This window comes from Macaca nemestrina, chromosome 9 (assembly GCF_043159975.1).
Source record: "Macaca nemestrina isolate mMacNem1 chromosome 9, mMacNem.hap1, whole genome shotgun sequence".
In the NCBI taxonomy this organism is placed as follows: Eukaryota; Metazoa; Chordata; class Mammalia; order Primates; family Cercopithecidae; genus Macaca; species Macaca nemestrina.
The window spans coordinates 523,111-547,657 of record NC_092133.1 but is presented as its reverse complement, the minus strand read 5'-3'; the positions used below and the strand labels follow the sequence as shown (position 1 = coordinate 547,657).

The following is a 24,547-nucleotide window of genomic DNA, read 5'->3' as shown; positions in this document are numbered from 1 at the left end:
TCGGGTACCCCGTGGGGTCTCTCTGACGCCTCCAGGTGGGGATGAGGCACCGTTGTTGCCCCCCCAACACCCCCGGGCCTCCGAAAGACCCTCGCTCAGGAGGGACCCCGGCCCAGCGACCGCCCCGCCCCTCCCGGGCCCCGCCCCCTGCGGCCACGCCCCCCCTGCGGCCCCGCCCCCTGCGGCCCCGCCCGGCCCTGCCCTGCCCAGCGCTTCTGCAGAGGCCGCCCCGGGACTGCGGCAGCCCCGCCCGGCGGCAGCGGAGGTGGGCGGGGGAGGTGGGAGGCGGCGAGGGGGTCGGCCCATCCGAGCTCTCCTGGGCGCCGACTCCGCCTCTCGACCGTTGGGGCCCAGGTGGGGCGCAGACCCCGGGCCTCCCCACGGAGGCCACACGCCTGGCTCCGCCCCCGGTGCCTCCCCCAGGAAGGAGCGACGTCCCCTGGGTGCTGGGTCCGGACAGCGCCGCGCAGCCCCCGCGCCCCCGGGGCCCGCCCCGTATCCCTGCCCGCGTCCCCCGGAGACACTGCGGCAGCTGCGGGCGGGCGGGGGCGGGCGAGGGCCGAGCGCGTCTCCATGGAGCCGGGGTGCGCGTAGCCGAGCCCAGCCCAGCCCTGCCGGAGGCCCCGGGGCCGGTGCGCGGCGCGGCCGCAGGATGCAGGCCATGGACCCAGCCGCGGCGGATCTCTACGAGGAGGACGGCAAAGACCTGGACTTCTACGACTTCGAGCCGCTGCCCACCCTCCCCGAGGACGAGGTGAGCCCCCGGCCCCACTGGGGGGCCCCTTCCGCCGCCGAGGGCTCCGCGGAGAGCGCCCGGGGGGTGGACCCGGGAGGGGCTGTGAGCTCCCGCCTCCCCAGGCGCCCTCCTTGGTCGAGGGGGTCCCACCGCCGTTCTCAGCCCCGCGTTAGGATTTTCACCTGGAGGGGACAGCACCCGCTAATGCGCACGGGACGGCGGCGGGTGGGCAGCCCCTGCAGAAGTTGGCGCGCCGTGGCTCCTGGTGGAAACCCTGGTGGGACAGTGTGGGGGCAGCAAGGAGGACGGTAGGGGGTCTGCTTACTCCCTGCCGGGCCCCAGGAGGCCAGCGGGGCGCAGGGCAGCAGAGCCCAGTCAGGCGCGGCACAGGAGGCCCCAGAGCTGAGGTTCAGGAGTCAGGGGTGGGGAGAGCGCTGGACGACCGCCCCCCCAGACTGAGAGGTGCTTCCCTCTCTCTGGGTCTCCGGGCCTTCACCCAAGACCCCCCTACCCCGCAAGGTGCAGAGGGGCTCTGCCTGCCATCTGCATACCCTGGCGCTTCTGCTCATGGACCGCCCACCCTACAGCACTGACTGCCCAGACCCCACCTTGGCTGGGTCTGACCCTGTAACTCAGCTCTGGCTTGGCTGGGATGGAGTGGACAAGCCAGGCCCAGCAGCGTGAGAGGTGGCCCCCCAGGGATGCAGCAGCTCCCAAAGGGACCCTCATCCTCCAGGGATTCGAGATCTGCCAAGCCTCCAACAGGCAAGAGCCCAGACGCTGGGCCCCTGTGTCTCCAGTGACAGCGTCGTCACCTGCAGCCATTAATGGGATGCTGCGGCGGCCTCTCTTTAAACAGCTGGCCAAGCGAGGCTGGAGCAGGGAATCCCGGGTGCAGCAGCCCCGGGCCTCACCCCCTCGCAGCCCCCACCTGCTGCCCCAGGGCAGTGGGCTCTGAAGGGATAGGGAGTTTCTGCTGTGGAAGCCCCGTGCTTCTGGGAAGGTTCAGCCCCAGGAGGCCCTCTGCTCAGCCACCTAGAAACTGCTGAGGCTGTGCGGGGGTTGGCGCTGCCCCCGCCCCCACCATGGCCTGGATTTGGTGCAGTTGAAGGCTGTAGAGAGGAGCAGCCAGGGGAGTCAGTAAAGCTTCGAAGATCACCGTGGCTCTGACGGAGAGGGAAGCGCAGCCCGCAGCCTTTAGAAACGCCCCAGGATACATCCCAGGGTATCTGTTAGGAGGCCGCCTCCTCATCACTCTGAGAGGCGACCCTGAGGACGCAGCTCTTCCCACAGCCCCTTTGCGGATCAGGGGCCTGAGCCTTGAGGGCCTCCCCGCTCCACATGGAGGCAGCAGCCGGTGCCCCGAATGCAGAACATGCCGCACCAGGCATGAGCCCACTTGAAGCCACAGGCTGTCCTTCTGCATGCTCCCCACCCCCACGCACACACCAGTGTCCTCCGGTCGGCTGGACAGCTCCCGCCTGGCACAGTGCTGGGGTGGGGGCTCCATCCTGTGATGGCCACAGAGGCCTCCAGGTGACACCGAGGGGTTAGCAGCGTGCAGTGGCAACGTTCAGGTGGGCCCATCGCAGACACTCCTGGAAAGCATCAGGGGTGGTCCCTGGCCCGACCCTGTGCCCAGCACTGAGCCCAACATGTCCTGTGTCTCAGAACTCCCCTGGCATTCAGACTCTGCTTCCTGCACATGTTCGGCTTGGAAGGTTCTGAAATCTCCATCAGGGCACGTGGCTGCACCTGACTTGCATTGGAAAACCATCCTGGGTGAGGTGAGAGCACGGTGAGGCTGCATCATCATCCCAGAGTGCCAGGAAGGCCAAGGGCGCAGGGCAGCTGCTGGGAAAGCACGGTGGCGCCAGGCCCAGGACACATGCAGGCTGCGTAAGATGTAGGAGCTCACTCATTCTACAGCTAGTTGTAACAGCTGTCTCCACGATGGGGCCAAGAAATAGACCCTTATGGACACCCACCAAAGCCCCTGGAATGTCCCTCCCTTGACATGATCCCAGAGAAAATCCAAATGGCTGCTGAACATGTGCAAAGATGTTTGCTCATTGCAATCAGGGAAATGCAAAATACACCCCCACGAATGCCTTCCCAAGACCGCCAGGCTGGCAAGAACTGAAGAGCGGACAGCGGCGTGTGCTGGCAAGGACGTCGCAGCAGCTCTCCCTCGCGCCAGTGGGAGGACAAATGGAGCAGCCTCTTTGGAAAACAGCCCAGCATTCGCTGGCAAAGTAGAAGGCACCAGTGCCCTGTGTCCCAGCAACTTCACTATAGTGTGGGCCCCAGAGACACATGGCCGTGCATGTGTGAGAACATTGTCAGCTGGAACCCACCAGAGCATCAGCAAGTGGGCCAGCAGGTCCTGGAGGATTGGATCCCTGGCCACTTGCAGGCAGCACCACTGGGTCAGCACAGGCAAAGAACCACCAGTACACAATAGACAGGAGATGTTCTGTGGGGGTGATGCAAGGAGGGCTTCCTGGAGGAAGTGTCCTTCCCGGGATTCCCATGAGATTTCAGCTACTGTGGATGGCAGTACAGGATCTGAGGCAGAACAGCGTGATCCAGACAGAACAGTGGCTGCAGAAGAGGCACACAGGCCAGGCGGCCGGGGTCGATGGATGGGCAGTGCTGGCTGCCCCACAGGGATGCAGATGAGACAAAGCATGTGCACCAGTTTGGGTGCCAGAGCAGGACGTGTCCCAGGTCCCTGAGAGTCAGGCAGCACTGTCAACCCTTCTGGAGTTCAGCAAGTGCCTCCCAGAACCTCCTGTGTGCCGGTGTCAGGCTGCACTCAGAATCTGAGGGTGGACAGGATGCAGTTACTGCCTGGAGGGGCACACAGCTGGAGGCTCCCAGTAAAGAAGAGCATGTTCCCTCTACAGGGTCCATATGACATCTGTGCCAGGACGAGCTCACAGCAGAAGGCACCTTGGGAGCCGAGGTGGTTTTGTGGGGGGGCCTGGCAGTGTGGAGAGAACTGTCCAGAAGGTGGTTTTGTGGGGGGTGGGGGGGAGCCTGGCAGTGTGGAGATAACTGTCCAGAAGGTGGTTTTGTTGGGGGGGGGGGGGTCCTGGCAGTGTGGAGAGAACTGTCCAGAAGGTGGTTTTGTTGGGGGGGGGGCCCTGGCAGTGTGGAGAGAACTGTCCAGAAGGTGGTTTTGTGGGGGGGGGCCCTGGCAGTGTGGAGAGAACTGTCCAGAAGGTGGTTTTGTGGGGGGGGGGTCCTGGCAGTGTGGAGAGAGCTGTCAGGAGAAGGTGGGTTTGTGGTGGGGGGGCCTGGCAGTGTGGAGAGAACTGTCCAGAAGGTGGTTTTGTTGGGGGGGGGTCCTGGCAGTGTGGAGAGAGCTGTCAGGAGAAGGTGGTTTTGTGGTGGGGGGGCCTGGCAGTGTGGAGAGAACTGTCCAGAAGGTGGTTTTGTGGTGGGGGGGCCCTGGCAGTGTGGAGAGAACTGTCCAGAAGGTGGTTTTGTGGGGGGGGGGGCCTGGCAGTGTGGGGAGGGCTGTCAGGAGAAGGTGGTTTTGTGGTGGGGGGGCCCTGGCAGTGTGGGGAGGGCTGTCAGGAGAAGGTGGTTTTGTGGTGGGGGGGCCCTGGCAGTGTGGAGAGAACTGTCCAGAAGGTGGTTTTGTGGGGGGGGGCCTGGCAGTGTGGGGAGGGCTGTCAGGAGAAGGTGGTTTTGTGGTGGGGGGGCCCTGGCAGTGTGGAGAGAACTGTCCAGAAGGTGGTTTTGTTGGGGGGGGGGCCCTGGCAGTGTGGAGAGAACTGTCCAGAAGGTGGTTTTGTGGGGAGGGGGGGCCCTGGCAGTGTGGGGAGGGCTGTCAGGAGAAGGTGGTTTTGTGGTGGGGGGGCCCTGGCAGTGTGGAGAGAACTGTCCAGAAGGTGGTTTTGTTGGGGGGGGGGCCCTGGCAGTGTGGAGAGAACTGTCCAGAAGGTGGTTTTGTGGTGGGGGGGGGCCCTGGCAGTGTGGGGAGGGCTGTCAGGAAGCCTCTGGGGATTGGCAGCCAGTGCTCCCAGCGGTGACTGGAGGTTTGTATTGGTCCCGTTAGAATCCCACGGCTGAAAGAATCAGTTGGTCATAAGACAGTGATTTGAAATGTGCCAAATGATCCAGGCGTCCCTGTGTTACCCTGGCTCAAAGTCTGCCGTGGCGGGGGGTGTTGGAGCTTTCTGAATGCACAGAAGCCCCTAATGGGGACTTTCATGAGATGAGGGTCCCCGGTGGGAAGTGTGCCCTGCCCTCTGAGACCCAGGGACTGGCTGATGTGCTGCTGTCCCGGAGAGCAGCCCAGTCCTGGGGGTTCATGTCCACCTGCCTTCCCAAATCCCTCCTCCCGCCTGGGATGGGGGTGGAGTTCCTGGCCACACCATCGCAAAGTGGGGACCAGTCTTTCCTGCCCTGCTAGGAACAGGTCTTAGGTGGTCCTCGCTCTCCAACCTACCCCATGGCTCACCCAGGCACACCTTGCTAGGGATGGCGAGGGGCAGGGTGGGTGGTCGGTGGGCTGGGCTGGGTCGTGAAGCACCCTCTGGGCCTGCTTGAGAGGCTGGGTCTGTGCCGGCAGACGGAGTCACTGAGGGCTGACCAGCCACGACAAGGTCAGACTGTGTTAGCAGGGGCAGGAGAGGCTGAAGTGTGGAAAGTCACGAGGCCCCAGCCTGCCGTGGGGCCCTCATGGGTGCTGGGCAGGCAGGTGCACAGGAGGGGGCGCTGGGCAGACAGACAGGCGTCCGCCAGCCGAGGCCGGCATTGCTATTCACAGCACGTCACCTCCTTCCCAAGTGTCTGCACAGCCCATTAAACTCCTGTCCGGGCCACCTCGGCAGCCCCGCAGCCCAGCTGGGCGTATTTTACTTGAGCACAAAGCCTTCTGGCCCAGCTGTGGACTTGAACCCACCTGGTAGCAAGGCTTAGAGCCCCAGGGTCTCCAAGGGCCCCTTCTGGAGGTGACTGTAGGAGGCCCAAATGGCTCCTGACCTCGGAGGTGGTCGTGGGGGTGTCTGCTGGGATGTGGGTGGGGCCCCCGCGGACTTGGGGTCCCGAGGCTAGTGAGTGCTGCCTGTGTCTCTCCCAGTCTCTCTCGTCCTGTTCCGGCCTCTTAGGCCTGTCTGACACCCTTCCTCGCTCATCCAGCCACTGTGGATTCAGGCACGCGGGAGTAATTCCTCTCACCTGTGCCAGAACAGGGCGGAGTCTGCAGGTCCCAGAGAGCAGGTGACCTGGGGCCCAGAGTTCAGGCCTGGGAGCCCTCAGCACGTGACAGGACCCCCTGGGTGGCTCTGGACCCTGTGTGAGCGGAAGCCCACCCTCTAGACAGCGTGCACCAGAGGGGCTGAGACAATCCTGAGGGGAGGCTTCAGCCACAGACCCCATGGAATTCACCCCTAAAATCATCCAGAGAATCTCCTGTGGAATTCAGACACGCCCGCCTCTTCTAGGCGCTAGGGGCTCCAGGTGTCCAGCTTCCCTGAGGGGAGGAGGGGGCTGCCCACCGGCAGGTGTCTCCCCTCTGGGTCTGAGCAGGAGGGCATGCTGTGCGCGAGGAGTGGCCCTGCTGGCACGGCTGACCTGGCTCCCTTCCCAGGTCCACAGGTCTCGACACCACTGTGTGAGCTGGCAGCAGGCCCCTGACCCCTGAGCAATAGCCAGAAGGCTCCCCAGGGCCCCGCAGGGGAACAGGGACCGGCTCAGACACGTGTCATGCTGGCTCCCTTCCTCCTAAGCAGCACAACCTATGGGGTCCTCAGACTTATTTACCGCTCAGTGCACATCTGTGCCCATGTTTGCAGGCATGTGTGCGCGGGCACGTAGCGCTGTGTGCATGTGTGTGCCAGTGCACAGGAGTGTGTGCATGTGTGTGCCTGTGTGTGCAGGTGCATGGGTGTGCACACGTGTGTGCATGTGTTTGTGTGTGCACAGTGCCCAGGCGCCTTTTTAACCAGCCCCACAGGTGTCGCTGGGAGCTTCAGGCTCTCTGGAATCCTGAGGAGTCCTGGGCGGTGCAAAGAGGGCGGCGGGCTTGAGCGCAAATCGGAGACACCTTTGATCAATCAGCGAACACAGGAATAGGGCAGGGAGATTCCTGCGATAGAAAGAGCTGGAAGGGCCTGGGTAATGATGTCATCAAGTCCCTCCCTGGACCCCAAGAAGGAGATGGATGGGGGATGTGCCAAGACCCCATGGGCAGACACAGACCCAGCCCCCTGGCCAGGCCCCACCGGGCGCCTGTGCCCTGATTCCGTCACTTGTTGGCCTCCTGCTTTGGTTTGAGCCCTTCATCCCTTTCCTGTGCCTGGAGGGCCTCTTGCAGTGCCAGCCGCTGGGGCATGGTGGGGGGACCAGAGGTGGGAGGTGCCTCTCAGGACCTCAGCCCAGTGGCACCGGTAGAGCCAGAGCTGCCCTGTGCACTGGGAGAGAGGGGAAGTCAGGGATGGGGGAGAAGGGACCTCTGCCTCCTCCTCACCTGCCCTGTCCTCTGAGGCCCCGTGTCTGGAGCCTTTCTTGACCTCACCCACGTGCATCCAGGCTGCATCCCCCAGCCACCCCCTCCTACCTGCACATGGGGTGCTCTGGCCGGGAGCAGCACACCCAAGAGGGTCTTCAGCTCCACATCTGGGTACGTGCGAGTGTGGATTGTGCAGCCTTGGGTGTTCCTGTGAGGATGTGTGCACCAAGCGTGGGAATGGGTGTGTGCGTGTGTGCGGGTATATGTATGTGTCTGAGTGTGCCTGCAAGTGGTCAGTGTTAGGCATGTGTGCAGTGGCATGTAGTATGTATGTGAGTGTGAGGTCTGTGTGTGCATGAGGCTGTCCGTTCTCATTGCATGAGTGTGTGTGAGAAGCGATGGGACCGTGAGTGCGTGTAAGACGCGGTGGGACCGAGTGCGTGTGAGACGCGGTGGGACTGTGAGTGCGTAAGACATGGTGGGACTGTGAGTGTGTGTGAGATGCGGTGGGACTGTGAGTGTGAGAAGCGGTAGGACTGAGTGTGAGTAGCAGTGGGACTATGTGTGAGAAGCGGTGGGACTGAGTGTGTGTGAGTAGTGGTGGAACTGAAGTGGTGAGACTGAGTGCGCACACACCTTGCACCAGCATCTGAGTGTCGATGTATGAGCGTGCCCTGTGTTGTCGTGTGTCCGTGTGGGATGCATGTATGGGGATGTGTGTGTCTGTGTGAGGGTGAGCACACGTGTGCTAGGTGGGGATGTTTGTGCGTGTGCATGTTCATGGGGGTGTGGGTGTTGGTGGCAGCCATCATGGTCACAGCTGAGCCCTCACGGAGTCCAGGAGCCCACTCAGATTTGGAGGTGGGTCCACATGGGGGTGGCCGGGCCATGTGGAGGGAACCGCCGTGATTGTGTCCTCGGTGTGAACTGCCTGGAACAAATGTTGGCAGCGCGTATGGTTGTGCGTTGTGTGAGTGTGTCAGCGTCACGCCCCGTTAGCTCTGCGCAAGTCCACAGTTGGGGATCTCGACTCAGTTGCCTCACTCATCTGTTGGCAGCCTCCACAGGCCGGTCGAGCCGTGAGCCTGTGGGGTCAGGGGTGCCCCAGGGAGCAGGTGACCCAGCAGCTCTGGCCGAGCCTCCAAGAGGAAGGCCCCGTGCCCAGGCTCCAGGAGCAGACACCTGCTCCAGGCAACCCACTGATGGTGCCACCAAATGTTCCATGACTCTGACGTCCAGGGAACAGCAGGACGACTCTTGAAACAAAACGAGACGTGGCCTGAAGCCCTTTCCCTGACCCACGCGTTGAAACCCTGCCACGAGCCATCCCTTTCCCCGTGGAATTGTCTCGGCGGGGGTGCCGGGGCATGGCTGAGGGTCCTGCCGGGCTCACGGCCAGGGCCTGTCTTGACAGGAGAATGTGTCTCTGGCTGACATCCTCTCCCTGCGGGACCGCGGCCTCAGCGAGCAGGAAGCCTGGGCCGTGTGCCTGGAGTGCAGCCTGTCCATGCGGAGTGTGGCCCACGCCGCCATCTTCCAGAGCCTGTGCATCACGCCGGACACCCTGGCCTTCAACACCAGCGGGAACGTGTGTTTCATGGAGCAGCTCAGCGGTGAGGCGGCCGCGGGCACAGGGCGGAGGTGCCTTTCGGGATGGACGTGAGCACAGGCTCTGCGGGGGCAGACGCTGGGAGTGTGCCTGGACCCGGGTTTCCTGTGGAGACCTTCTCTTCCTCAGGAGGGACTCAGGCTGGAGAGTGGCCGAGGGTCCGTGGGGTGCCTGCTGGGCCGGGGCAGTCAAACCCACCCTCAGACGCCAGAGGGACACTCAACCCACCCCAGCCCCGCTCCGCTCGGGACTTCCCCTAAGGGCAGGCCGTGCGCCTCTTCTGTCTCCCCCGGGCCAGTCCCGCAGGCCCTGCTGTGAGTGGACGCCGGCCCGGGAGGGTGGGACACCCCTGCCTCGGTGGGCCACCTGCTCCCACTGCGTGGGCCCTGCCTGGGAGCTGCTTTTCCCTGGTGAATGTCACCTTCCCTCTTCCACTTTGGAACCCATTTCCCACCGTAACCGTTAAGGAGCTCATTTCCCTTTTTCGCAGCCTAAAATGGTCTGGGGACGCCAGGTCTGCGGGGAGGGGACCTTCCCGGCTGGCGGGTTCAGGTTCACAGGTGTGACTAGAAGCCCTTCTCTCCTTCTCTCTCTCCTCCCTAAGACGACCCTGAGGGCGCCTTCGTTCCCCCGGAGTTCGACGTGACTGGGAACACCTTTGAGGTAAGTGCCGGGGGGGGGGGGGACGCGCCACGCCCCCCCTTTACCTCTAAGGTGGCCTCTGCCATTAACTCAGAAACGCGCCTGCCTTGGGGCAGCCTCTGTGAGTGGCCTCTGGCCAGGAGCAGAGCCTGGTTCACTGGGCTGTAGGGACGGCCTCTGGGACACACCCAGCTTTGTCCCCTGCAGTGTCCTCTGCGGGTCCACACAGACTGTGGGAGCAACGGCTTTGGCCACATTTGTCGTCATTATCGTTTTATAGCATGTTTTCTGGAATGCGAACTTACTACACTCGACACGTTAAAAGTGACCAAAATGACCAGTGATGGTCGGCGGGGAATCACAGCTCCTCTGAGGGAGTTAGCAGCCGGGTCACTCACAGCCTTTGCAGAGACACAAGGCCTCCAAGCACAGCTCCGGGCATGGGTGTGGGCGTGGGCCACCCTGGGGGCCTCATCGCCTGAGTCATAGAGGCTGCTGCTCCCAGAGCAGACCCCCGTGTAGCCCCTCAGGAACCCTTTGTGTGGGACGAGTCGGGCAACAGCCCAGCAGCTCGGGGTCAGCACCTGCGTGGCTGGCTGGAAAGGGGCAGAGTCACCCTGCGGCCCTCAGGTTTGGTCCGTCCATCAGGCTGGGCTCTGTCCCCGGGCAGGGAGTGGCGCGTTGGTGGTTCCTACTGTCACAAAGCCCATGGCAGAGAAAATAACGCAATCCTTTACAAATAAACAAGTAACTAGGAACTCAAAGATCTTCCCAATAAAAGCCCATCGGCTGTGTCATGACCTTAAAATTTGACCTTGAAAGTAGAGTCTAGGGGCCAGGCGTGGGGGCTCACTCCTGTAATCCCAGCACTCTGGGAGGCCGAGGCAGGTGGATCACTTGAGCCCAGGAGTTCGAGACCAGCCTGGCCAACATGGCGAACCCCATCCCTACTGAAAACACAAAAATTAGCTGGACGCAGTAGTGCATGCCTGTGGTTCGAGCTACTCGGGAGTCTGAGGCAGGAGGATCTCTTGAACCCAGGAGGTCAAGGCTGCAGTGAGCCGAGATGGCACCACTGCACTCCAGCCTGGCCGGCAGAGCAAGACCTTGTCTCAAAAACAAGAAAAGAAGAGTTTTGGGATGGCTCCCCTTGTCCCTCTTACTTTCACTTTGAAACAAGTGAGCCTGGTGCCCTTTGCCCTGGGAGGCGGGCAGGGTGCCCCAGGGGGCCTCTGCTGCGGGAGTCCTATGTTTTAGTGCACCCCAGTGTCCAGAACCCAAGCCCCTGTGGCACATGGCCTGGTGGCTGTGATGTGGCGTATGGCCTGGTGGCTGTGATGTGGCACGTGGCCTGGTGGCTGTGATGTGGGTGTGGCCTGGTGGCTGTGATGTGGCACGAGGCCTGGTAGCTGTGATGTGGGTGTGGCCTCGTGGCTGTGATTCCTGGTGCACGTGAGGGTGTTTTAGTTTTGTGCTTGCATTCCTAGTCACATCGTAATCCAGCTCAGACCTGGACGTGACCTCAGCCCAGCCCGTGCCTGGCCCCCCCACTCTGTGGTTCCCCCGTGGGACTCTCATTCCTTCGTTTTTATCCTGCGTTGCTCATTCCTCCAAGTCCTATTGTTTCATTGGCGCCGTTTTTAACTTTCTGAAAAGAGTCCAGGCCATGTGTGATTTTCCGGGACTTAATTTATGTATTCTTGTTAAACTTCATCTGCAGAGCAGTGTGTGGCCATAATGTGCCACCTGCTGTGTGTTATCCCATCAGGTGAAGGCCACGTTTAAATCCCCACTTGTGGGGGCACCAAGGGATGCAGGTGTTTCCTGGTGTGTACACCAAGAACAGATCTGGGCGAGGTTTCTCTAGGGTGTGTGCCCAGGAGGAAGTGTGGCTCGTGGGGCAGGTGGACGTACATCTGTTCCTGGAACTCCCCCAGCCACACGCTGGAGAGCACAGTGTGAGGATCACTGGCTCCCACAGGACGTGGACGTGGTAGGGACCTGGGATCTGGGGTCTGGCCTGGGGTCTGGCTTCTGCAGGATGCAGGAGCCTGGGGTCTCGTGCATGGGAGGGCACCGCGCTGCATCTCTTTCCTGCGTCATAGGGGATGTGGTGAGGAGTGCCTCTCTGGTGAAGGTTTATAACCCTAAAATGTATTGACTCCCCTGTTTGCTTATGTGAGTTCTGTCTCTTCATATTTATGATGTTATAAATTAAAACCAAGACATTTTAAGTTAACTATTAATTCATTTAAAAACCACAATGCCCATTGTATGTTAGCATACATAACACTTTTATGAAGAATATTTTCCCTCCAAAATTAGTGAGAAGAGTGGCATTGGGTTTCGTATTTGTAAATCTTTCACGTCTGGGTTGTGGAAAACGCCTGGATTTTCACGGCAGCTTCTGCATTCAGTCGGCTGTGATATCACGTCGCATGGCCCCAGCCCCAACCCCAAGCCCAACCCCAGCCCTAACCCTAACTCCACTGTCCGCTCGGGAGGGAGGGGGAGTGACCAAGGCGAATGCCGTCTCAGCATCGTTACAGAAAGAGCTTAACCTCTTGAGCCACACTTGGAGAAAAGCTGGCTGATGGTGTCCTCTGCCGAAAAGTGGTTGCTCAATTTTAACATCATCAAATATTTTAATGGTTCTTCTTCCGTTGGGGTCTAACCTTCACAAGAAACCTTTCCTGTTTCAAGGTTGAGCCGATAGTCACTACTATTTTCTACCAAGAGTTTTAAGTTTTGTTTCACATTTCATCCACCTGAAGTTAGTTTAACATTGCAAAGTTTTGCTGTAGGGGTCTTAGATATCGTTTATTAGATTTTCCTCAGGAATGTGATGTTTTCTGATTCTATTCTAAAATGCATTGTCCTCTTTTTGTTTTGGTTTGGTTTTGAGGCAGGGTCTTGCTCTGTCACCCAGGCTGGAGTGCATTGGAGCAATCACGGCTCACTGCAGCCTCCACCTCCTGGGCTCAAGTGATCTTCCCACCTCAGCCTCCCAAGTAGGTGGGGCTACAATTATGTACCACCATGTCCAGCTAATTTTTCAAAATTTTTGTAGAGACAGGGTCTCGCTCTGTTGCCCAGGCTGGTCTCGAACTCCTGCCTTCAAGTGATCCTCTCTCCTTGGCCTCCCAAAGTGCTGGGAATAAAGGCGTGAGCCACTGGGCCCGGCCAATTGCCCTCTTTTTAATTACGTTTTCCTGTTTGTTTGTTGCTAGTCTACAGAAATGAAATGCACTTTTTTTCTTTTGAGACAGGGTGGAGCACAGTGCATAGCTCACTGCAGCCTAAAATTTCTGAGCTCAAGCAATCCTCCCACCTCAGCTTCCTGAGTAGCTGACACTATAGGCACACGCCACCACGCCCAGCTAATGTCTTTATTTTTATTTTTGTAGAGGAAGGCTCATGTTATGTTGCCCAGGCTGGTCTCGAACTCCTCGGCTTAGGTGATTTTCTTACCTTGGCCTCCCAAAGTGCTGGGATTACAGGCATGAGCCACTGTGTCTGGCCACAATTCACTTTAATATCTTTATTTTACATCCAGCCATCTTGCTAAAGTTTTTTTTAATATTTCTAATAACTTACAGATTCTTTCAGTTTTCCTATTTAACTGATTAATCACTGACAAAAAAACAAGTGTCTTTCCTCCCATCCCATGGTCCTGCTACACGTTTTCCTTCCTTCTCTTACTCAGTGCTGCAAGGAACAGAAGCAGAGTGAGGCTGAGCGCTGTCCCATCTCAGGGAGAAACTGACCACTCTCCCCATCCCCCATTCTAAAAAGAGTGCTTTTCACCTTCCTCATCCAGAATGGTGCCTGCCTCCACCACGAGTCCCCTCGATGCTGAGTTTTATCGTGAATGTGTGTGTCAATTTTACAAGATGTTTCTTCTGCATCCTTTGACATGATCCTTTAATTTTTTCTTCATTAAGATTCTCATAGTCACATCTTTATTTTCTTATATTAAATCATCCTTTCTTACATAGAAAAATCTAAATTGGCCAAGTGTCTTGTCTTTCTTATACACTGTTTAATTTGATTTACTAGTGCTTGCTTCAGATTTTTGTGCATGTTTGAGCGGACTGGCGATTTTCCATTCTGTTGATGTTTTCACTGGTGTTGGCCTCAGGATTGTTCTAATCCTGTATGGGCAGCACCCCTTCCCTTTCTTTGTGCTGTTTATATAAGAATGGGATGATCTGTTCCTTGAAAGTCTGGTAAAACTCACTTACAGGGCCATCTGTTTTCTTTAGGAAAGATTTTTAACTACTGCTCAGTTTTTAATAGCTACAGGACTGGCTGGGCACAGTGGCTCACCCCTAGAATCCCAGCACAGGGAGATTTGGGGAGGCTGAGTCAGGAGGATGACTTGACGGCCAGAGTTAGAGACCAGCCTAGGCAACAAAGTGAGACCCTGTCCCTACACAAAATTTTAAAAATTAGCTGGGCGTGGTGGCATGTACCTGTAGCCCCAGCCACTCAGGAGGCTGAGGCAGAAGCCCAGGAGTTGAAGGTTGCAGTGAGCCGAGATTACACCAGTGCACTCCACCCTGAGCAGCAGAGTGAGATCCCACCTCTTTAAAAAAGGCTTACAGGACTGATCTCTGGTGTTTCTTACTGAGTCAGCTGTGGGTCTACTTTTTATGTTTGTAAAATCTCCGGCCTTCAGCTGCAGGTGCTCTCCTCTTCGGTCGCTGCGCTGGCCGCAGGTTGCCCTGATTCTCTGACTGGACAGTTAATTTGTGCTTTCTTTTCTCAGTCTCACTAGGGCTTGTTTAGTACATTCATTTTTCCGAAGAGCCTCCTCTGTGTCCCGTCTGCGCTCCTGGCGCATCTGTGTTTTCTTTTCCGTTGATTCTTGTTTTTCATTCTCTCTTTCCTTTCCTTGTTCTGAGTTTAGGATCCATCCCTTTTTGGACTTGAGCTGGACATTTAGGTCATTGGCTTTCAGCTTTTCTTCCTTTCCAGTATCAGTAAGAGCACTTAGGGCTATGAATGTTCCTCAACATGTAAATTTTGTTGCATCCTGTGAGTTTTACTATATAATGTTTGCATTATCATTTACTTCTAATTTTTTTATTTCCACTGGGATTTCTTCTTTACCCCTTAGTTATTTAACAATGTGAACAGATTGGTTTTTTCTTACTTTTTATTGAGATATACATGCAGAAAAATGTATATATCACAAACATACAACTTGATGGATTTTCACACTGAACATCTGTGTAAGCAGCACCCAGATGGACGGCAGCAGCCCCTGCCTGTCCCCCGGGTCACTGTCCGGACAGCACAGAGCAGAGGTTGTGATTTTCCTGTTTTTGTGCCTCCTGTGGGTGGGCAGGCTCATGCAGCACTTGTCTTTAGTGGCTGGTCCTCCGCCCAGCGTCTGGGTGTGAGATTTATTCTATGTGACCATGGGTGGCCAGTCCTCCGCCCAGCACCATGGGTGTGAGATTTATTCTATGTGGCCATGGGTGGCCGGTCCTCCGCCCAGCACCACGGGTGTGAGATTTATTCTATGTGGCCATGGGTGGCCGGTCCTCCGCCCAGCACCACGGGTGTGAGATTTATTCTATGTGGCCATGGGTGGCCGGTCCTCCGCCCAGCACCACGGGTGTGAGATTTATTCTATGTGGCCATGGGTGGCCGGTCCTCCGCCCAGCACCACGGGTGTGAGATTTATTCTATGTGGCCATGGGTGGCCGGTCCTCCGCCCAGCACCACGGGTGTGAGATTTATTCTATGTGGCCATGGGTGGCCGGTCCTCCGCCCAGCACCACGGGTGTGAGATTTATTCTATGTGGCCATGGGTGGCCGGTCCTCCGCCCAGCACCACGGGTGTGAGATTTATTCTATGTGGCCATGGGTGGCCGGTCCTCCGCCCAGCACCACGGGTGTGAGATTTATTCTATGTGGCCATGGGTGGCTGGTCCTCCGCCCAGCGTCCAGGTGTGAGATTTACTCTGTGTGGCCATGGAAAGCATTTATTTCCAACAGTCGTCTCTAAACTTCCAAACACACTAGGGCTTTTATGTGTCATTTTCATTCTCTTCTTAACTTCTCCAGCCTCCACCCCATGCGGCTCCCCTCTCCACCCTGCTGCCCTGAGCACCGGTGGGCTCAGTGGCCTGGCCTGGAAGACTCAGATTCCTCCCCCATTGCTGGCCTGTTTGCTTGGCATTCATCCCCGACATGCAGGCTTAGCGAGTGTCTGGGCTCACAGAGAGCAGGGTGAGTGGGGTCCTGCCTCTTGCTGGTTCCGGTCTACACAGGTGACAGACTTGATGTGAGACCCACAGGCTGGGGATCCAATAGTGCTGGGATGTGAGAATGGAGCTCCAAGGCTCTTGTTTGCATCAGAGGCCTCCAGAGGCCACTGTGAGAAGGTGGAGTTTAAACTGGGACCTGAGGTTGAGTAGGGTTCACTAAATGAAGACGGGGAGCTTCCAACACAGAAGGGCAGGCGGTGAGTGAGAAGGTTGCTGATTCCACCAGGTGTGTAGCAGGCAGTGTCAACCAACAACTAGCCAGAAGGTTATTTGCTAAGTTATTTTCTAAATAAATATATTGATGGTTGGAGCATAGGTGATTGATGATGGATGAATGGAGGGATGGATGAGTGGATGGACAGGTAGGTGGATAGGTGGATAGGTGGGTGGTTGGGCGGGTGGATGGGTAAATGGATAGGTGATGGTGGATATGTGGATGGATGGGTGGTGGATAGGTGGACGGGCAGATAGATGGTTAATATGCGGATGGATGGGTGGATGGATGGGTGGATGAACAAGTAGATGGTGGATATGTGGATGGATGAATGGGTAAATGGGTGGATAGTGGGTATGTGAATGGATGGGTGGATGAACAGATGGATGGATGGTTGGATGGAAGGGTGGATGGTTAGATGGATGGTTAATTTGTGAATGGATGGGTGGATGTGTGGATGGGTGGGTGGATGGGATTATGAACAGGTAGGTGGTGGATATGTGGATGGATGAGTGGGTGGATGGGTGGATGGTGGATATGTGGATGGATGGGTGGGTGGAAAGATTGGTGGACAGGTGGATATGTGGATGGATGGCTAAATGGCTGGGTGGGTGGATGGGTGGATGGACAGATGGATGGTGGATATGTGGATGAATGGGTTGGTGGATGGACAGGTGGGTGGACAGGTAGGTAGGTGGGTGGATGGGCGGGTGGGTGGGTGAATGGACAGATGAATGATGGATATGTGGATGGATGGGTAAGTGAATAGTTGGATGGACAGATGGATAGTTAATATGTGGATGGATAGGTGGATGGGTGGATGGATGGTGGGTGGATGGGTGGATGAAAAGGTAGATGGTGGATATGTGGATGGATGAGTAGGTGGATGGTGGATACATGGATGGATGAGTGGATGAACAAATGAATGGATGGGTGAGTGGATAGATGGGTGGACAGGTGGATGGTGGATATGTGGATGGATGGGTAGATGGATGGGTGGGTGGGTGAATGGGTAGATGGACATGTGGTTGGATGGATAAGTGGATGGATGGGTGGGTGGGTGGATGAATGTATGGAGGATGAATGGGTGAGTGGGTGGATGGGTAGATGAATGGATGAGTGGATGGATGGGTGGGTGGATGGTAGATGAATAGGTGGATGGGTGGATAAGTGGATGGATGGGTGGATGAACAGGCACATGGATGGGTGGGTGGATGGGGTGTGTGGATGTTTGGGTGGAGGACAGATGAGTAGATGAATGGGTGAGTAAATGGATGGGTGGATGGATGGATGGATGGATGGATGGATGGATGGATGGATGGGTGAATGGATGGGTGGATGGATGGATGGATGGATGGATGGATGGATGGATGAATGAATGGATGGGTGGATGGGTGGATGGATGGGTGGAGGATGGATAGGTGGGTGGATGGGTGGATGAACAGGCAGATAGGGATGGATGTGTGGATGGATGGGTGAATGGACGGATGAGTGTATGGATTAGTAGAGGACAGACAGGTGGAGGATGGGTTGATGGTGGGTAGGTAGATGGGCAGATATGTAGATGGATGGGTGGGTGGATGGGTGAATGGACATGTGGATGGGCAGTTAAGTGGATGGATGGGTGGATTAATGGATGGATGGGTGGGTGGATGGTTGGGTGGGTGGATGGATGGGTGGGTGGATGGATGGATGGATGGATGGGTGGATGGATGGGTGGATGGATGGGTGGATGGATGGATGGGTGGATGGGTGGGTGGATGGGTGGGTTGATGCATGGGTGGATGGATGGATGGATGGGTGAATGGATGGGTGGGTGGATGGATGGATGGATGGATGGATGAATGAATGGATGAGTGGATGGATGGGTGGATGGCTGGATGGCTGGATGGCTGGGTGAATGGATGGATGGATGGATGGATGGATGGATGGGTGGATGGATGGATGGATGGATGGATGGATGGATGGATGGATGGATGGGTGAATGGATGGGATGATGGATGGATGGGTGGATGGGTAGATACATGGATTGGTAAGTGGATGAACAGGAGGATGGATGGGTAGATTTGTGGATGGATGATGGGTGGGTGGATTGATGGAGGATGGATGGGTGGGTGGATGTGTGGAGGATGGGTTGATAGATGGGTGGATATGTAGTTAGATGGGTGGATGGATAGATAAGCGGATGGATGGATGGGGGATGGGGAATGGGCACACATATGAATGGATAAGTGGATAGAGGGTGGACGGATGGATTCCAGGTGCCTGGATGGAAACAAAGGGGAATGGAGGGAAGGAATGAATACCCTGGATTTCCGTGTGCTATGGAGCTAAGTTCTATTCTCAAGGCTGAGAGAATCACTGTTGAGAGCATGATCTCAGGAGTGGTTGTTGCTGGTCTCCTGCCCTCTGTGTGTGCAGTGCCTGGTAGGCATACGTGCAGTGGGCCCTGGCTATCTGGATGCTCAGCCAGGTTTGCAAACCTCTGGTCCACACTTTTGCCTCCACATCTTTGCCCAGGTTGCTCCTTTGTCCTGGAGTGTCCTCTCTTGTCTTCTCATAGCTTCACTCACATCTCCTTCATGGAATCCTCCCTGACCCGTAGCCCACAGAGGCTGGCCCTGCTCCTGTTCCTCGAAACTTGATGTAGTGTTGCTAAATGTTCTCTGGGTCTTCAGGTATTAGATCCCCTGGAGATCTGGGCTGTGCTTGGTGTTACTCAGCACCCCTGTGTCCAGGCTGAGGGAGATACCATCTGGGGTTATTCTGCTCAAGCCATTGGCCACAGACAAGAATGCTGCTGCCCACTCAGAAGGAACACTGTCCACAATCAAGCTGAGCCCAGCTCAGAAATGTGCAGACGTGCCTTAGCTGGCCTGGCCAGGCCATGGCAGGGCCAGAATTCAGATGCAGCCTCTGCCATCTGAGTCTACATTCCCTGCTGCCCTGCGTGACAGCTGACCCAGCCCACAGTAGATCACCCAGCTGTGTGCCAACCTCTGCTCACCCTCTTCTGCTGGGGACCCATGCAGCTGCTGCCTGGCAGAGAATATATCCACGTCCATGTCCAATTGTGAGTCTGTGTCTCTGTGCACATGTATACAGTGTAGTGTGTGTCATGTGCATGTGTATGTGGTACAGTGTGTGTGTGCAAGGTGTGTGCATATGCATGCAATATGATATAGTGTTTGTGTGCACATGTATGTGGTGTGGCGTCTGTGTGCATGTATGTAGTATAGTGTGTGCATGCATGTAGTGTGGTGTGTCGTGCTCATGTGCACATGCGTGGCATGCTGTTTGTGAGTGGGTTGTGCACACATGTATGCAGTATGCTGTGTTGTGTGTTTCATGCACATGTGTGTATGATGGTGTGCATGTATGTACTGTGGTATGCATCTTGTACATGTATGCTGTGTGTGCATGCATGTAGTATGGTATGTATCATGGGCACATGTGTGTAATGTGTGTACATGCACATAGTGTGGTGTGTGTCATGAGCACATATGTTGCATGATGTGTACATGCATGTGGTATGGTGTGTATCATGGGCACATGTGTGTAATGTGTGTGCATGCACATAGTGTGTGTCATGAGCACATGTGTTTCATGGTGTGTACATGCATGTGGTGTGGTGTGTGTCATGGGCAGATGTGTGTAATATGGTGTGTCTGTGCATGTAGTGTGGTGTGTGTTGTGGCCATGAGTGTTGCATAGTGCGCATACATGTGTGTTGTGTGGTGTGTGTAGTATGCCTGTGTGTGAACTACAGTGTGTGCATATTTGTGGTATAGTGTGTGCATGCATGCATGTAGTGTGTTATGTGTCATAGGCACATGTGTGTAGCATGGAGTGTGTGTAGCACACATGTGTGTACAGTGTGGTGTGTGCATGTATGTGATGTGTGCATGCATGTGGTATGTGTCACAGGCACACATGTGTAGCATGGTGTATGTGTAGCGTGCATGCGTGTGCAATGTGGTATGCGTGCATGCATGTAGTGTGTTACATGTCATGTGCACAGGAGTGTATCACAGTGTGTGTAGCATGCATGTGTGTGCAGTGTGGTGTGTGTGCATGTGTGTGCAGTGTGGTGTGTGTATGTATGTGGTATGTGTGTGCATGCATGTAGTCTGTTATGTGTCACGGGCACAAGAGTGTATCATGGTGTGTGTGTAGGATGCATGTGTGTGCAGTGTGGTGTGTGCATGTATGTGATGTGTGCATGCATGCATGCATGTAGTGTGTTATGTGTCACGGGCACACGTGTGTAGCATGGTGCGTGTCTGCAGCGCTGGATTGATTCTCAGTCTTTGGGTGAGAACAAGGCTTTCGGTGGGTGGTACTTTTTATTTTTTAATGTTCGCGATGAAATGTTTTAAACATACAGAAAACAGAGAATAAGAACAGCACACGCGAAGCTACATTAGCGAAACTACAGCAAGTTTCAAGGAATAGACTTTCCACCCAGCCTCAGAAATGACCCACAACTGACTGGGCTCAGATTTACCTCTAAAAGATCAGGCCCCTCTTAACATGTAACCACAAAGCCTCGGCCACACTTGGAAATGTTCACAGCCACTCCCAGCCTGGGTGGGTGTGGACTGAGGGTTCGGGTCCCCCCTCTGCCGCCCAAATCTTGGTCTTCCAGCCATTTCCCTGCGGGATCTGAGTGGGATCCACACACCTGGCTGCCTTCGTGCCTCCTGAGTTTCTTATGACCCCACACCCCCGACTCTCTTCCTTATGGTTTTTGTTGAAGAAAACCTGGTTTGTCTCTGAGGCCAAGTCCAGGGTAGTCAGGGGCTGTCGGACTCAGGTTCCTACCAGGGCCCATCAGGGGCGTGTGGCCTCTGCTCCCCGATAGCCATCAGTGGCCGCCATGAATCCTTGGAGCCGCCACGGTAGTCCTTGCCTCAGTTTGTGAGCAGGGCTCCCACTGTCAGGAGAGCCACCCTCACTGACACCAGGCAGCCGCAGCAGACGGTCCCTGCGGACAGGGAGGTGGCAGGCTCGACTCCTTCTCTTCATCCATCCGTTTTCAAAGCAGCGAGTGCATCCAGCGTCCTCCAGCGCTAACCAGTGAGCTTGGTTTTATGATTTTATGAATTTAAGATTCACACGTCTTTGATGGGATTTGGTCCATTCTGCTGATGCCAACTGAAGCTCAGAAGGCACCCCGGTCCTTGGCACCCAGCTCTGCTGGGCTCCGACCCACTTCCTGGTGTGGCAGGGTGCTCCAGCCCCTTCTGTGGGGTTCCTGTCCCAAATCTGCTCAGCCATTTGTCTGCAGAGCCCTGGCCAGCGAGGCCCTGTCTGGGCCCAGGCGGCCCTTGGAGCCCCCGGTGCGTGTTCATGGTGCCCTCCTGAGGCCCGGGCTGCGACGGGCCCACCGCGCTGAGTGCTGCAGCCAGCACTTCTCTGAACCGGTCACCTCAGGTCCACCGGAAGTGCTTCCCAGGGCCACGAAGAGCCTCCCAGGCTGACCCAGACCCTGATCCAGGGATCTCCGGCAGAGCAGAGGAGGGGTTTCCTGAAGTGAGACTCGGGAGAGTGGAACCTACTTCCTACCCGCTAGAGAGGGGCCTTTTCAATTTGGAGAAAAACTGTAACCAGTGCTGAACCGAAGCCCGTTTGGCTTGAGCGCATTTGCTCAGGAATCGCATCTCAAGGGGGTTTTGCGTCCACTTCCCGCGGGTGGCCAGGCCCTGTCCCCACTTGAGGCGAGAGCCACGGGGATGCCCATCGTGAGTGCAGGCGCCGTGGGAGCTACAGGCTCAGACCACACTGAGGCCTGGAGCAGGAAGCTGCAACGTCCACCTCCTCGACCCGGCTCCCCGTCACCCTGTGGCCCGAGGTGTGATCATTTCATGCCTGATCAGCCTCCCTCTGGCCTGTTCCCCTCCACTGACGGCCAAGCCCAGCCAGGCAGGGCCACTTGGTGCTCCCAGGACAGCCTCCAGGTTCTCTGGCCCACAGGCCTGGAGAGCAGGCCCCACCCTCCCTTCCTCTGCTAGACGCCTGCCCGCGGTCCAGCCTTATCCCGCTGCCCTGGGGCCTCTGATGTCCTTGTTTCCTGAAAGGGGCCTTCCCTGACAACACAACCCCCAGGGAACTCACTCAAACAGCTGCTCTTAGCCAGCAGCTCAAATACTGCGGTTTCTCAGATTCCGGCACAGTCTTCCCACAGAAAGCTGGCGGCTTCGTCAAACACTGCAGCTTCTGATTCCAGCACAGTTTCCCACAGGAATCTGTTTCTCTGTGTGTCGCCATCTCCTGACCCCGCCGGTGGTACACAGCTGTGTTTCCCTCCTTCAGGGCGCACCGCCCTTCAGGCCAGAAGCTTCCAGAAGGCAGAAATGCTGAGCTCCCTGCAGCGATGCAAGGCGGGCCCCGTACGGCTCTGCACCTTGAGGGCCGACTGCGTCCTCTGGGCTCCGAGGGGCCACTCTCCCGCGGCCATGCAGAGACCCGGAGATCCGAGGCTCCGCGGCTGCAAGGACAGCGTCTCGGGGCAGGAGGGGTCCTTCCTCACGGTGCCAGCCGGAGGGTGCTCTCCAAGTTCACACCCAGAGAGTGAGGCTGCAAACGGATTAGGTCTGAATATTTTAAAATTATAAAAATATTATCAGAAACAAAGGAAAGCTGACCCTGTCGCCTCGGGGTGGAGAACATCCTCCTGCAAAGCTGCCGAACACAAACAGGTTGGATTCCACACGTTAGAGCGTAGAGCTCTGGGATGCGAGAAGACGCATAAACAACGTCAGAAGCCGGGAACAGACGCAGCGAGCCTGTGCGGCAACCAGGCTGAGGCGAGCCCTGATGTGCACAGCCACCCGGAAGCCCCACCTCAGCGGAGAAAGCACAGTCCTTGCATGGGGATTTAGAGGGAAAAATTAAAACTGCGAGTCGATACGAACAGATGCTTGGTCTCATTCATAATTACAAAAATGCAAATTAACTCGGCGAGTGAGTTTCCCCTAACAGATTGGCAAAGCTGCGGAGACTGGTGCTTCGGCTGCGGCTGCTGAGTAAAACCGGTCAGTCATTTATCAGGAGGGTTTGTCACAGCTGTCAGAATTGTAAGTGGATGTGACCTGGGACCCAGCGTCCCCCTTCCTGGAATTGAGGCTTCGCACACCTGACGTGGCTGCACCAACGTCACACGGGGCCCCCACCGACGCCACACGGGGCCCCCACCGAAGCGTCGGTCATGACAACAGAACATGAGAAGCACCCACAGTGGCATCAGAGCGGAGGGGATGGACCCTGTGTGCCCAAACACGCATGTCACAGGTCCCCCAGGGAGGCGGATCCCAGCCCGGGCACGAGAGTGTGGCAGGTCCCCCCAGGATGGCACAGGAGACCCCAGGAGTTGGCAGCGGAGCAGCCATTGGGGCTCCTGGCCCAAGGTGCAAAGGCAGAGGTGGTGGTTGTGGGCCAGTGCCAGGCGAGCCGTGAGGGGACGGGGAGGTGCCAGGTCCCCTACCAGAAGCACGTGCACAGCAGGGAGTCTGTGGGGATGGCCAATGGCCGGGGGCCTGGCTGGTGTGCCAGGTGGGCTGCCCCAGGGCACCAGGCAGGGCGCAGGAGGGAGAGAGTAGAGGAGAAGCAGAAACCGGCCTGCGGGGAGGCAGGGCCAGGCATGGGGCAGAGAAGGTCAGTCTGGGTTCCTGACCTGGAAGGAGATTCATGCCATGAAAAAGCCAGGATGCAGGGCAGAGTGCAGCTCGGGAGAGAGAAGAGATGCGTGTCCGGCTGCCTGTATGTGCTGGGTGTGCACGTATGTGTCTGCATGTGTGCCCATGTCTAGACTGGAAGCCCCAGGACCGTCCACAACACACACACACACCCCCCCCCAGACTGTGGAAGTGGAGCCGTCTGCGAGGTGCCCGTTCATGCCCCAGAGAAGAAAGTGTGGGGTGCTGCATGCTCCTGGTTTCTTTGTGACACTTTCTGTCTTGCTCAAATAAGACATCTCAGGAGAAAAAGGAGTTTGAGGCAGAATTGGATGAACTTGGTGATGGTGGTTGGAGCTGGGCTCAGGTGGAGTCAGGGGCCCTGGGATCTGGCTGGGTCCCTGCAGCCTGACCCTGAGACAGACCCTGGCAGAGAGGGGGAGTCGGCCAGGATGACCAGCTGGCCTGGGGCCCTGGGATGCAGGGCTTTCTGTGAAGACTGGACGCTCCCTGGTCACCCTGGACCTCACGACGGAATGGAGAGGCAGGTCTCAGGGTTCTGTGACGACATCTCGAGACCACCCAGGGAGACGCCTGGGGCCAGGGCAGCCCAGGACACGGGTGCATGTCCACTCAGCCAGCCCAGGACACAGGTGCCTGTCCACTCAGCCAGCCCAGGACGCGGGTACGTGTCCACTCGGCCAGCCCAGGACGCGGGTGCGTGTCCACTCGGCCAGCCCAGGACGCGGGTGCGTGTCCACTCGGCCAGCCCAGGACGCGGGGTGCGTGTCCACTTGGCCAGCCCAGGACGCGGGTGTGTGTCCAGTCGGCCAGCCCAGGACGCGGGTGCGTGTCCACTCGGCCAGCCAGGACTAGAGTGGACACTGAGGGACACTTGGGGACCCCAGACTCCCCTCGGGAGA

The 24,547-nt window shown here is 57.1% G+C and overlaps 1 protein-coding gene across 4 annotated transcripts in view; it reads left to right on the top strand.

The window, feature by feature from the left end:
• Positions 1–290: 290 nt before the first annotated feature.
• Positions 291–24,547, top strand: part of LOC105471126 (kinase non-catalytic C-lobe domain containing 1) — a 66,225-nt gene continuing 41,968 nt past the window's right edge. Inside the window, exons 1-3 of one of the 4 annotated variants that reach the window (XM_011723496.3) lie at positions 292–754; positions 8,617–8,815; positions 9,416–9,474. In XM_011723496.3, the coding sequence (XP_011721798.2) occupies positions 653–754; positions 8,617–8,815; positions 9,416–9,474 (360 nt within the window). In that variant the 5' untranslated portion in view covers positions 292–652. The other 3 variants (XM_011723499.3, XM_011723503.3, XM_011723501.3) reach the window with 3 other exon arrangements.